A 14141-nucleotide genomic window follows, 5' to 3' on the forward strand; every position below is an offset into this window, starting at 1 on the left:
TTCTGCAGCGTCCTCCATCACTGTAACAGCCAGATCAAAAGCTGCTACAAGAAATGTTATAGTTCTTGCAGACAGGTTGCAGCAGACTGCTCTACAATGTTGATTATAGTGCTCCTAGTAACTTTGCCTCAGGAGTTTTAAGGGAGTAATCCCAACCTCTCTGAAAGCTGGCTTACGGGCCTTGGGAAGCAGAGAAAGTGCTGCTCCACCAGCAGGAACAGAGATACCTCTGCAAAATGAAATGCGGGAAGAAGTCCCCTAATATACCAATGCAAAGTTCCACCAGCACAAAATGTTCTGCCAATAGAGTAGGGGGAAACAGGTAATATTAGGGGCAGCCATAAAGATGTGCCCAAAGCTCCTTTGTTTCCCAAACCACCCTCACTTTGACTAAGATGGAAAGGAGGAAGAAAAAATGTCCCTACTTTCTGCCTTACCCACAGAAGAATGGCAGGGAAACTGATATGGCAGCTGCTATGCCCAGACACAGTCCTTTACACTTACCTAGAGATAAGCCCTATGGAATTCAGTAGGGCTTACTGTTAAGTGTTACACAATTGCAGTGTTAGTCAAACATTGTTTAACCCCAGAATTCAAGGCCACTCTCAAACCTGTAAACAGGCACTGAAAAGCTCTACTGTTACTGTGGGCAGTTAGACTAGTTGAGTAAAAAAGCAGATGTTTGTTTCCTATAGCTTCTTGTTTAAAGGGTGGCCAGTGAATAAATTTGACATGCTGTCATGAACAACTTAATTTTGTTGGCTAGAATTGCCCTGCTGTACCAGTGATAAAATTTTGTCTTTACTGTTAATAAAGTTACTCTATAAATAAGTGCAGCAGCTTTATTTTCATGTCTAGAGTTGACAAATTTTTAGACAGAAGTTTATTCCGTTGAAAAGCAGTAACATACCAATAAATGGGTCAACAGCAGAATTAGAGTAGGAGCAACTCAGAACAACAAAGATAAAATGTACCTACAGAAGCAGAAGGGTGCCATTAAAGAGAAAATACAAAGAACTATAATGACAATTTGCTTATACCTTATCACTGTTGTTCAGAGGGTTGCTAAGGCCAAACTGGCCTCTCCATCTTTCAGAGCTGACACACTAACACCACCATCTGCAAATTTGCTTAATCCACATGTAAAGTAATTTTGCTCTAGGACAGTATAGAACACAATTTATGACATTCATGTAGGCAAAGTAACAGGTAACTTCTTCCTTATACCAAACACAAAGTACACTTTTCCACTCAAAGGCCCTAGTGAAAGATCGGTTTAATCCTTATCTTGTTTGTAGTGCTATAAAATTTCATTCTGAGGTACATGAAGTCTTTATAATGACATTACTATATCTATGCTTCAAGAGCCTCATCAAAACTTGTATACAAATTCAAACTCTTAATTTTCAAATTCACATGACAAGAGTAAATAGGTTTCTTAATAGTTCAAACGATCTGTTTAAATTCTGATAAACAGCTACTCCAAGTGAAGTGGCAGTAAGGTGGCACTCAACAACGAACATAAAAAACAGCCCAATTCTTGTGTGTCCAGCATAAATGAACAAAATAGCTTTAGAATTCATATTCATTTTCATACCTACTAATCATTTGGCAAGCTTGAATGTGATGTGCTCTTTTATTTCCCATTAACATTGCTACATACAAACCAAAAATATGCACCTGTCACTTAAGGGTGAACATGTCAAAAAGCAAGTACAACACATGAAGCCGGAACAACTCAGACTTCTCAAAAGAATTAATATAACAAAAGCTACTTGAACTGCATTATGGCTGAATTCATTAAACAGGCCTTAAAAAAAATGAATGAAAAATAGCTGCACATGGCACCAGTTCAGGAAAAAAAAACCCTGGCCAGTTCGCTCTCCATACTACCAATATGATGGTTGGCAGTAGTCATATTATTGGAAACAAATCCATACAAACCTAATTTGTAGTGAGATTTACATTGTTTCTATATCCATATAGATTAGCTACATTGACAGCCATTGCTTCTTCCAGCATGATTTTTAGCACTGGCTATACCCCCGCCCCCCAAATAAAACACCATTTGTAAGAAACCTCAAAGCAGCTTACAAAAAAAGACAAGAAAGACAAGAAAATCAAGAAAAAAATACAATCCTCCTACAAAACATACAAAAGCTAACACACTAAAACATAATCACCTCAACCGTCTAAGAATGTTTTTAGCAGGCACTGAATGTACCCATAGCTTCCATGCACACAAGGGTTTGCCCATCAATTTCTTATGTATAGGACATTTGCTTCCATCTTTGCAGTTAATAGAGGTGTGTCTGTACAAATGAACTATTGCATGTTTGGAGTGCATATACTTCTCTAGGGCAGGGCACATCACTGTACACTATAGGTAAGAAGTATTCAATTGTATGTTCAAAAGAAAGGTTTATTTTAATCTTGTCAACTCGGTATGCCTAGCACCACTTCAAATATGATAATTGCATAATGATCCTCTCACATCTGTATTACAATTTTCAACTGAACTCTGAGGTATATATTTCCATCTATTTGACAGCTTCCAGACCAAGTACCCTTTTTACGTGCACATCTGATCTCAGATATTCTCCTAATAAATGTTGTCTTTCCTAAAGCTTCTTTGCTTTGTTAGCTCCAAAGTTGCTTCTATTACGACACCTTGCACTAACTGTAGGAGATTGCAAGGGAGATTGCAAGATTGCAAGGGGCATGTGGACAGAAATCCTCACTCAGTACAATGGGTTATATCAGGCATAGGCAAGCTCGGCCTTCCAGAAGTTTTGGGACTACAATTACCATCATCCCTGACCACTGGTCCTCTTAGGGATGATGGGAGTTGTAGTCCCAAAACATCTGGAGGGCCGAGTTTGCCTATGCCTAGTTGTATGAAGTACAAGAGCAGTTTATCTTGTACGATACAATTGCAAGGTAGATAATGCCACTTTTGATGAGCTAAGATTAGCACTCTTAGCAAAATGCTGGAATATTTCATTCATATTTTACTGCACTAGACTCAGTTAGGTGCCCCATGATATAATAAATCTGACAAGGAAGGTTACTGTGAACAACAGTTAATTTCCTTCATGCAGAATTGAAAACTGCAAGTCAAGGTGAAAACATTTAATTTGCAAATGAAAGAACAGACAAGCGACATATCTTTTAAATTTGCATCTCCCAACACAGCTTAGAGTTCTTTCTCTAAAAACAGTAGCCTAGAAAACACACACTTACTTCAGCTTATCAATAACTAGTCAGGAAATTGCTATGAAAGAACAGGACACCAATTATATACAATATGTACATTTTTTAAATGCTTTAAAAATCTGATGTACAAAAGTTAACTTAAATGACATTTTTCAAAAAGTTTCAAAAAATCCTTGAACACGTTCAAAAATAGCCTGAAAATTACAAAGATACAAAACTGATACCTTAACGTATCCTTGTATGAACAATTTGTGTTCTTTAGTAAACAAGTCATTAAAAATATAAAATTAATATAAATAAGCTCAAATGGATGCCTCTTTATGAATCATGTCAGTAATATACTGCAATACTCACACTAATACTTAAATCATGTTTACAAAAATGCTCATGAAATTAATACCAACCGAGTATACATTATTTTATAATGCAATATAGAAACTGATCAACTAGATTGGCCAGAGTGTCAAATGTCACACCAGTGTTAGAATGGTGGGCCAAATCTTGCTGAACTTCCCTCACAAAGCTGTAAGCCCAGCATTCCCCTCTCCTACATCCCTGAGCAACAGAGGCTACTAGATTGGCTCAAAGTTTACAATTTAAAACTTCCACAGAAAGTAAGTATTGCTTTTTCAATGACTGTCATCGAAGAATAACTTTATGCAAGATATTAAAAAATTTCACATAGTAAAACATTAAAATAATTAAATTGGTTTTTATTTGATCTATTAATTTCTCTCTCCCAGAACACTAAAACTTGGCTTCCAAAATATTAACAGAAGGCTTCAGTGGACGGAGAGAAGATGTATCAAAGCTAACAAAAACAATTACAAATAAATAAATTCTGGGGGGAAAACCAAATAGGTTTTCTTACTTGTCCAATAGAAAGTAAAACCACAGCATAAAACAGCTAGAGCAGCTTGTAGGCCTCTGTTAGTCAACTTCTTTCCTTCATTCACCATTCCAACATGAAACTGAGCTGAGGGTATTTGAACTACATTCCTATCCTCACACTGGTGCTCCTGGAAACTGTTGCTGCCTTTGCTCCAATGCTTGTTGACTTAGTAGCTGCTGTCGTTTCTGGAGAAAATGTACAACTTCTGGACTTCTCAGAAGTGACTAAAAAGAGACAAAAGACACCAAATTAGACAATGTCTGCAATCTTCCCCTTCCACACACCGAGTACAAGGTATGCAAGGATTTCTTAGAGCCAAAATACACCTCCCACCTCCCAGCATAATAGAGGTGGTGAGCATGCAACACACCTAACCAGGCACCAAAAGATAAGGCCCTCTGCTCTTCATTTGATGCATTCAGCATTCTCATGAGCTGGATTTAAGTTCTGCAGGTAGGGCCTAAAAAAGTGGTACAGAGGATGTGCCAAGAGAAAACATGATCACTTATGTTCAACATATGAACTAACTTTTTAAATATCATCATCATGATGCAGGAATCCTCTGGACACTTTCTATTTCAAAGGCCAGAAGCACTTACCAGTCTTTTGTGGTTCAACACTTGTTCCAAAAGTGTAGGTTTTGCTGGCCGATCACCAATGTTTCCTGTTCTTTGCTTTGATATGGAAACTGAACTTTCAGTGCAATCCTGACCACACAAAAAAAAGAGGGGGGAAATGTACTTATTCTCACTAGAAAGCACTAATGGGAAGTTTCAGTACAAGACTTCTCAATGACTTTTCCTGAAAAATTATGAACACAGTGCAATTGAGTGCTGACTACTGGGGAAGTGGGAATAGCTAAAAATTGCTTCCCTCCCTATCCTATTGATGGAAACAACTGAATGGCAATAGGATATGACTCTCAGCTATTATTATGACACTGACACAATTATTGTAAAGCAGATGATTAATAATGTTTCTTGGCAAGAGTAACTAAAGACAGATTTACATTATACCAGGGGTTGGCAAACTACAGTCCGGGGGCTGGATGCGGCCCCCCAGGCTCGTAAATCCGGCCTGCGGACCCTGCCTCCCACTCAGTCAGTCCCCGTGCGTTGTGGACGCCTCGCCGCACGGGGACTGACTTCTGCGACGCTGGCATGGCTTCTGGGTGGGCGGTGACGCTGGCGCAGCTTCAGATTGGCTGCGAAGCTCCTGCAGCCAATCCAAAGCTGCAGACGGCTCTGGGCAGGCAGCGATGCTGGCGTGGCTTCGGAGTGGCTGCGGGAACTTCCTGCAGCCTATCCAAAGCCTCGCTGTCCATGTGCTGAGGTAAACCCAGAGAGGCCGGTGGGCGGCCAGCGGGTCTGGGCCACGCCATGGGCATCATGATGGGTGCGTTGCAGGGCTTCAGCAAGAACTTGGCATGCCTCCTGGCCCTGTGCCTGGCACTGCTGGTGGTGGTGCTCGGCAGCTGCTCTGGAGCAGCTGGAGGGCGAGCTGCATGCCGCCTGCCCGGTGCTCTGCGTGCGTGGCCTTGGACGATGGGCCACAGCATGTGGTGCACGCCGCCTGGGAGCTCCATGGGGATGGGCTGATGGAGTGGCTGCTGCTCATCAACAACGCTAGTGAGCGGGTGGCGCCAAGACGTGCTCCTGAGCGCGTGCAGAGTGTGTTCCTGCTCCAGGTCTGGAGGCAGCTGTGCGACCAGCTTGCAGGGTATTTATATTTTTCAAAATATAGTCCAGCCCTCCACAAGGTCTAAGAGATAGTGGACCGGCCAGCTGATGAGAAAGTTTGCTGACCCATGCATTATACATTTAAATCAGCTAAAATTTGTTTTTAATCATGTTGGCTGCCAAATAATGAATTCTGTGACAAAGGTAAAGAGCTCTAACAGAGATCTGTGACAAAAATGTTGTAGCAGCCTTTAAAAATTCCCCACTTCGTTTCATGGAAGGCATGACAGATTGGTTTCACACCAGTTCCAAGGAGGCTGTAATGTGTAGGTCGGACTCTGAAAAACTAAAAAATCAGGACACTTGTCAATGAGGAGTCATGTTTTCAGTGTTATAATAGGCCCAAAACGATGGAACTCATTCCCATTAGAAATCAGGGAGGCACTGCCCCTGCTAAATTTCAGGGTCCAAGTTAGCAACTGTTTTATTTCAGGGGGTCTTTGCACCATTAATAATGTTTTCGTTGTTCAGGAGGTCTTTGCACCATTAATATTGTTGTTGTTGTTAATTAAACTTCTATACTGCCCTACATCCAAAGATCACAGGATGGATTGTAGTATAAAACACAAAATATATAACGACAACAATAACAACAACACCACCTGAGCGATGTACTCTGATGTTTTAATTTATGTTTTAAATATGTAGTATGTTTTTTTTAAGCTACTCTGATACGTGGTAGTAAGTGATGCATAAATGTTTAAACAAATAAACAAACAAAACTATGTGCAATCTAACCTGGGGGTATTGCACCAGTGCATCAATGTTGTCACAGAGATGGTATATATATTAAAAATGCAACCACAAAAAAGGCATTCTGAAGTTACTTCAGCATGGCATTCCCCTGCCATCACAGGCAGCCAGCCAGCTGGGGTCAGGAATCATCATGCTAGCCACGGTCCTGCCACATCTAGAAGGCCACAGGTTCCCATCCCTGAGTTGGTTGCCCATGTTCAAGGGTCAGTGGTGACACTACAGCTACACTGCTGTGCATAAAGGGAAAGAACTCATTTTCCTGCTTTACACACCTCACGACAGAAAACAGCCTGCGTGTAGGTGCGACGAGGAAGAGGGATCAAGCTTGTTTTGTCCTTTTTCTGGAGCACTCAAATCAATGGCTTCAAGTTACAGGAAAGGAGATTCTGACTAAACATCAGGGGAAACTTTCTGACAGTGAAGATTTGTTCCAGAGCGGAACGGTCTCCCTCGGGAGGCTGCGGGTTCTCCTTCCTTGGAGGCGTTTAAGCGGAGGTCAGATGGATACTTGAGCTGGGAGTCCTGCCTTGAAGGGGGTTGGACTAGAGGACCTTTGGGGGTCCCTTCCTACTCTACGATTCTCTGATTCCCAGCATCCCAACTCCAGAAATTAGCTCTTTTCAGCGGCTTCCCCGTGCCCCTCTCCTCACCTCAATTCTCCCGCTGCCTCCGGGAGAGATCCCAGCTCCAGCCTGCGCGGCGGCGGCGGCGGCGGCGGCGGCTGTGGCAGAGCAAGGGGTGCCTCCTCCTGCTCCGCCTCCGCCACTTCCAGCGCCCCCCAAGGCCTGGTCGCTCTTCTTGCGCTTGTACTTGTCCTTGTACATCTTGTTGCGGTGCCTCTTGCACATCCAGGGCTTCCGCTGCTTGGCCACTTGCGTGGTGGTCTCGCTGCAGCCTTTGTAGGTGCAGCTCTTGCAGCCGCCGCCTCCGCCTCCTCCTCCCGACTGGGCGCCGCCCTCCTCGTCGTCGTCCAGATCCTCCAGGCCTCCGCCGGGGCTGCCGGCGCTGTCGCCTCCGCCCCCGTCGCCGTCCGCGTCGCCCGCCGCCGCCGGGCCCAGCTCGTAGAAGACCATGAGGCCCGAGGGCGCCTCCGAGGCCCCCCGCGACGGCGGCTGCGGCTGCCGCACCACCTGGGGCTGCAGCAAGGTGCCCACCGCCTCCCCGTCCCCGCCGCAGGGCTGCATCACCAGCAGCGTGAGCGGCTGCGGCGGGGAGGGGGAAGGCGACGACGAGGAGAAAGCGGCCGAGCTGCCGCTCGTGTTCCCGGAAGGCTCCGTCCCTCCGGCAGGCCTCGCAGCCAGGGCCTCCCGCAGGGCCCCTCGGCTGCCACAGCAACGGCAAACGGGCGCCACGGGCCGGGCGCTGACAGGTTGCCGGCTACTACGCACGCGCGGGGAAGGCGCACGCGACCTCCGCCTCCTTTCCCCGGAAGCTCACTTAAGCGCGCAAGCGCAGAGGCGGCGACGGCGGGGCTTTCCCCTCCATCCTTCCCCGCTTGCGCGTGCGCGTTGCAAGCCCGACGTCGCGCATGTTCAAAAAAGGCCGCTAGGGTAAGAGATCTCCTTTATGATAGTGGAGTAGCGGGAGGATTCGTCGCGCGCATGCGCCGTCGTGTTGGCAGCCTGTTCGATGGGCGAGTGGGAGGCGACTGGGTTTCTAATAGTGGGTCGGGGAAAATCGCTTACTCGGAAGTAAGTTCCACCAACTTCAGTGTGTTTTACTTCCCGGTTACAATGTAACAGTTCTAATCAATCAATCATTTTATTTGTATACCGTCTTTCCATAGTTCAAACCGTTCTCAAGGCGGCTTACAACATAAAAAAATGACATAACTGCAAATATAACAAAAGAAGTCATAAACAAAACATGAAAGTACATGGCCAAATTGAACAATTTCCACATAAATGGTAAGATCCAGAATAAAGATACTAAACATTAATTGCAACAACAGCAACAGCTGCACAAAAAACAACAACCAAAAGAAAACACAACCCAAACAACGCCCCAGCCCAAGAGCCTGTTCAGCAGCTTTAGGTTTTGTAGCTGGAGTCCGTCAGGGACTTGCCCTCCCAAGCCTGGTGGGGAAAGGCCTGCAAGGCAGGGAGCAGTCTTCCAGGACTCTCAGAACATACGGCTTCTTAAACAGATGCAAAGTTTACCCATCATGAGAAGAAAAAGTGAAAATGGGACTAGAGGGGTCTGTCCAAGCTGACTGCAGTAGAGAATGCACAAAACGTCTGTAAAAAGTATAAGAAGTTCTGAAGCCTCCTGAAATGTTGACACAGCTCAGCAGAGATTGGGAGCGGCGTCCAACCTTTGTAAAGGGTAAAGGACCCCTGGATGGTTTAATCCAGTCAAAGGCAATTATGGGGTGCAGCGCTCACCTTTGTAACAATTAGAGCAGCAGGTTGGTGTCATAATGTTTCCTAAACTGTGAGTTCCCTCCTGGGCAGAATATGTATATTGTTGCATCTCTTTAAATCCAACAGCTTTGTTGCAGCACCACAGAAGAGAATAGGCATGCTATATGTGTGTGAGAGTGTACAGAGATATAGTTACATATTATTATATAACAGCTTTATCAAACAATGAATATAAAATTGAGTGGATCACATCTCAGTCAGTAAACTACTTGGAAATGATCACGTGTCATCTTGTCTAACAGCAAACACTAGATGCATTATTTTATTTAGAGAGCTCATGATTTGCTTTATGGGTTATGCATCTTAAAGTGGGCCAGAGGTTTTCCAACCCAGTTTTAAGGGTCAAAACCAGTGGGCCTGGAAAGGCACTGGTAAGTAGTGCAGCTGATATATAAATCCAATAGTATTTATATTGTGAACCGTATTGTGAACCAGCTAACCTTTCTAGATCTTCTTTCAAGGCAACCCCAAAGAGACTGTGTTGCTGTGGTGTAGTCTGCACATGATGAGAGCATCGGCCACTGTGGCAAGGTCAGCCCTCTCCAGATAGGGGTGCAGTTGACATAACTGCCAAAGCTGGGATAAAGCTTTCCTGGTACTGAAAGTTATTCTACTAAAATCTGGCCACAGTTTTAAGAAACAAACAAACAAACTTATTTTATCATATGAGCTAGTCAAGTAGAGAGAGGTCTTAGCACAGGCATCACCAAACTCGGCCCTCTAGATGTTTTGGGACTACAACTCCCATCTTCCCTAGCTAACAGGACCAGTGGTCAGGGATGATGGGAATCGTAGTCCCAAAACATCTGGAGCTCCGAGTTTGGGAGTGCCTGTCTTAGAACAATAGTAGAGCTTTGTGGATAGAATAACTTAGGTTCGCCCTCAGCATCTCTAGTTAAAGATCTCTACTTGCGATCAGGGAGACAAACTGCAAGTCAATGTAGACTCACAATACCCAGCAAGAGGAGCCAATTTGCCTGTCTGAGTATAAAGCAGATTCATAGGTGGCAAATTCCCTAGCCATAATTTATTATTTAAAAATTATCTGTAAATGGACTTTTGTGCTTTTTATCTTATTATATATATTTTTTAATACACAAAGGAATTTGGGGTGAGTGGGTGGGTGTTCTATCAGATGTAGCTTTAAAAATGTCATTGTAAAGGAAGACTAAGAAATGTGTGCATCTAATGGCATGCTAACCTTACAGAAAAAAACCATCTAAATGCAAATTACCTTACAATTGTTGTACTATTATAAAAGGCTAAAAAAAAAAACCACCAAAGATGACAATATGCGATTTTAAAACACTGCTTTGAAAGATATGTGAAGATGTGATCATATACAATGTGAGTAGCATTTAGAACAGTTCTACATCACAATCCATTGCAGAGTCAAGGCACACCTAATAAACTCGCTTATCGGTGCCTAACTTTGCACAGGATTGGGCTGTTAAAATTACATTTAGGATTTCAAAAAGCTTTTAATTCTACTGCTTCTACAGGTAAATAAGAGCCACAAATCTAATACAAACCTTTGCTTAGCTTACAAGCAAGATATATGCAGAGTCAAATATAACTTTTTGCTTTATTATGTGAAGTTATCACATGAAGCTGATTATGCTGCGGTAGGAAATTCGGTCTGAATAGTGGGTTGTATGCCTCCCTCCCCCCAGCCCCTATGGGCCATTTTGAGAGATGAGCAGGGCTACCCAGCACCTTAGGTAGCATATGTCAAATTGCAATCTTTTTTTGTTGTTGTTGTTCATCACTTTATGCTTGTTTATGTTGAATTGCATTTGCCATTTTACTGGCCGTTCACTCAGTTCGGAGAGGTCCTTTTTTGTTTTAAAGACCCTGAACAACTTCATATCATCAGCAAACATGGCCCCTTCACTGCCCACTAAGTCTAGAGTATCTGAAGAAGTGTGTATGAAAGCTCATACCTTTAAAGCTTATACTTAGTTGGTCTTTAAGGTGCTACTGGAACATCTTTCAATATTTTTTTTTAAAAATCTTTCATCATTGTTATTAAGTCTAGACAGTTTATGAACTAGTTAAAAAGCACATGTCCCAATACTGATCCTTGAGGGATTCCACTTTCTACATCTCTCCATCCGGAAAACAGTCCACTTATTCCTAATCTCTGCTTCCTGTCACTTAGCCAGTTCTTGATCCACACAAGGACCTCACCTCTTCTTTTCATGCCTGCTATGCTTACTCAGGAATCTTTGGAGAGGTATGTTGTCAAAAGCTTTTTGAAAATGCACTGTGTCGATCAGATCACTTCTATGCTTGTTGACACTCTCAAACAATTCTAATAGGTTAGTGAGACAGGACTTACAGTACTCGTGCAGAAGTCATGATGGTCCCACTTCAGGAAGAATTGTTCTACCTGCTTCTGTATGCAGGAATAACTTTCTGACACCTGTTCAGCCATGGAACAGATGATCTCAGAAGGTGGTGGACTCCTTCATTGGTGGTTTTAAAGCAGAAGTTGGATGCCCATCTGCCAGGGATTCTTTAGCTGTGATTCTTGCATTACAGAGGGTTAACCTGGATGACCTTCAGGCTCCCTTCCAAATCTACAATTCTATAGTTATTCTGTTTTAACAATATTTTCCCGCAGCTTTCCAGCGCCAATTTTCAGGCAATTCTACCTTCCACATCCCTCCATTGAGAGAACAGTCCGTTTAGTCCTGCTTTCTGATATTTAACCAGTTACTGAAGTTCACCAGTTAACCAGCACCTCGCCTCTTATTTCATGACTGCTAAGCATATCAAATCTAAAACCTCAGTATCTTGCAGAAGGAATCTAATTTCTGCTACGGCATTTGGTTCCCAAGTGCTCCAACTGTGCTGTTACCCCAGACAGCTGAATTGCATTTGCTCTTCCTGCTTAAAAAAATCACTGCAATATGTGTAAAACACAACTATGCCCCCTGATTACATATCAAAACAGTATCATTTGCCATTCTGGATTTTTATTTTCACCCAGTGATCATAATCTATCCTGGTTGTGCCATGTTTTATTCAGATCTGTATGGAAAACAACAATCAGAATAATTTTAGTATTTGAAAGACCTTCATGAATGTTAGTGACATCATGCTTGATCTTTCTAATGAAACCACCACTTAGCTGTCTCATGAAAGAATTTTATTCCAAACAAGAAACTGTTACTGCTGAAGGGAGGATTCTTCCAAACCAGAAACTAACAAGAGAAGCCAGCAAGTGGTCCCAGATTGTGTCTTAGCTTTTGTGCCAGGTAATTAAAGCTCTTTAAGGAGTCTTTTCCAGCTGAGAACTGTAGAGAGCTAGATATCCTTCTGATTCATTAAATTAAGAAATGGCCTTCAAATAATGGCCTTTAAAATATCAGAAGGCAACTTAGCATAACACTTGACTGGCACAACGTCATGCACTGAAGTTTTTCTTTGAAGAAGTTTGATGGAATACATATTTCTTTTGTTTCCTGCAAACACAACAACAGCACATTGTGTACCATGCAGTTACAGTTCTTGGAAAAGAGAAATATGAGTGTGCCTAAATCATTCTGCCATTGTGCAGTGGTTTGCAAACAGAAATCCCAGGTTTATTAAGTGTTGAGCATCACCAATAATTAAAATATTGTGCAGCATGACTGGGAGAAACACATCCCTGACACCCTACAAAGCTGCTTCCAAAAGCAGTAGTCCATTATGAGCTATGCAGACCTATGATCTAACTCGGTATAAGATCGCTTCACATGGCTTATTTTAAAGCACTGTTGTAAGGATTTCTGCAATAAAGTATGTGAAGCATCTTGAGTACGTTATTATTACTTACAATTTCTATCCCAACAGAGCTCAGGATAGCAAACACACCATGGAGTTAAAACAAAATCATAGAATTGTAGAGTTGGAATAGGTCTCCAAGGGTCATCTAGTCCAACCCCCTGCAATGCAGGAATCTTTTTGCCCAACATGGGGCTTGAATACCATGACCCTGAGTTTAAGAGTCTCATGCTCATCCCACTGAGCTAAAAACATTTAAAATATTTCAAAAAAAATTTTTAATACCCCATCTAAAAGCATTTCAAAATATTTAGAACATTTGAAAACTTTAAAAAGCAATCACATAGCTTCACAGTTGGTAATTCCGACGTTGCCAGTTATCTTTCAGCCATCAAATACCTGAGTAAGCAGGAATGTTTTTAAATTTTTCCTGAAAGGCAATAATGAGAGAGACAAGGCGCAAAGTGCATCATGGAGGGCATTCCACAGGTGGGGAACTGCCACAGAGAGGACCCTGTCTCAGTAATTAGAGGTAGTTTTATTAGACAGAATTATAACAAAATGTTCTGCCTCCACTGCTGGACACAGTTGGCATCTGAATCCCAGTTTCTGGGACTCGCAGTGACGACTTCTGTTATGCTCAAGTTATGTTTACAGGCTTCCCATGGGCATCTGTTTGGCCACTGTGAGGACAGGGTGCTGGACCAGATGGGCCATTGGCCTGGTCCACCTGGCAGTTCTTCTTATGTTCTGAATATAGCAACTGTCAGGGAATAGTCTGGATATGAAGATTGGGGAATGCAGCCGCTGGCAGATCAGCTTCTCTCAGAAGAGGAGGGGGAATATTCCCCCCTCCTGCCACTTCCAGTGTTTTCAGAAGCAGAGAGAGAGCCAGACACAGACACAGAACCTGAACAGCTTAGAAAGGAGTTACCCAGCTACGAGATAGTGACAAGGGAACCAGAAGGGAGGGGACAGCCAGGAGAGATGTCAGTCGAGAGTGTGGGGGACCCCCTTCCTCACCATGGACTCGGCGGTCTGAACATATCAGAGAACAAAGGAGGCATAGGGAGGGAGGAACTTCCCATTGGCGCCTGTCTTGCTGCAGAAGGAAGTCGGAAGGAGGGTTTAGAGTAGGCAACTGCCCTTCTTGCAGAGAGCTGTGTATTTGTGCTCACAACATGAAGCTGTAATAAAAAGGACTATCAATCTATCAACTGCTCATTAATTCTTATCTGTGAAGTTACTGAAGTGAGGGGAGGACTCTCCGAGCTTGACAGCAACTGGCATTGCACCAGTAGAATACCTTCAACAGTTGTCTATCCTGATTGGCAGCAGTTCTCC

At 43.2% G+C, this 14141-nt stretch overlaps 1 protein-coding gene across 1 annotated transcript; it reads right to left on the reverse strand.

The window, feature by feature from the left end:
• Positions 1-1821: 1821 nt before the first annotated feature.
• RFXAP (regulatory factor X associated protein) lies at positions 1822-8003 on the reverse strand. The gene is made up of 3 exons (XM_083609343.1): positions 7254-8003; positions 4708-4815; positions 1822-4332 (listed from the first exon to the last, which is right to left on the reverse strand). Exons 1-3 carry the CDS (start codon positions 7785-7787, stop codon positions 4222-4224), a joined length of 753 nt encoding a protein of 250 aa, XP_083465469.1. The 5' UTR covers positions 7788-8003; the 3' UTR covers positions 1822-4221.
• Positions 8004-14141: the final 6138 nt, after the last annotated feature.

This window comes from Podarcis filfolensis, assembly GCF_964270895.1.
Source record: "Podarcis filfolensis genome assembly, chromosome: 4".
NCBI classification, from domain to species: Eukaryota; Metazoa; Chordata; class Lepidosauria; order Squamata; family Lacertidae; genus Podarcis; species Podarcis filfolensis.

Excerpts from the sequence above, each read along its gene's own strand:
- RFXAP (XM_083609343.1), bottom strand. The coding sequence starts at position 7,787 with ATGCAGCCCTGCGGCGGGGACGGGGAGGCGGTGGGCACCTTGCTGCAG. Across the intron at positions 4,816-7,253 it reads GAGGCAGCGGGAGAATTGAG|GATTGCACTGAAAGTTCAGT; the intron begins GTGAGGAGAGGG and ends TTGTGTGGTCAG. Across the intron at positions 4,333-4,707 it reads TGTTGAACCACAAAAGACTG|TCACTTCTGAGAAGTCCAGA; the intron begins GTAAGTGCTTCT and ends GTCTCTTTTTAG.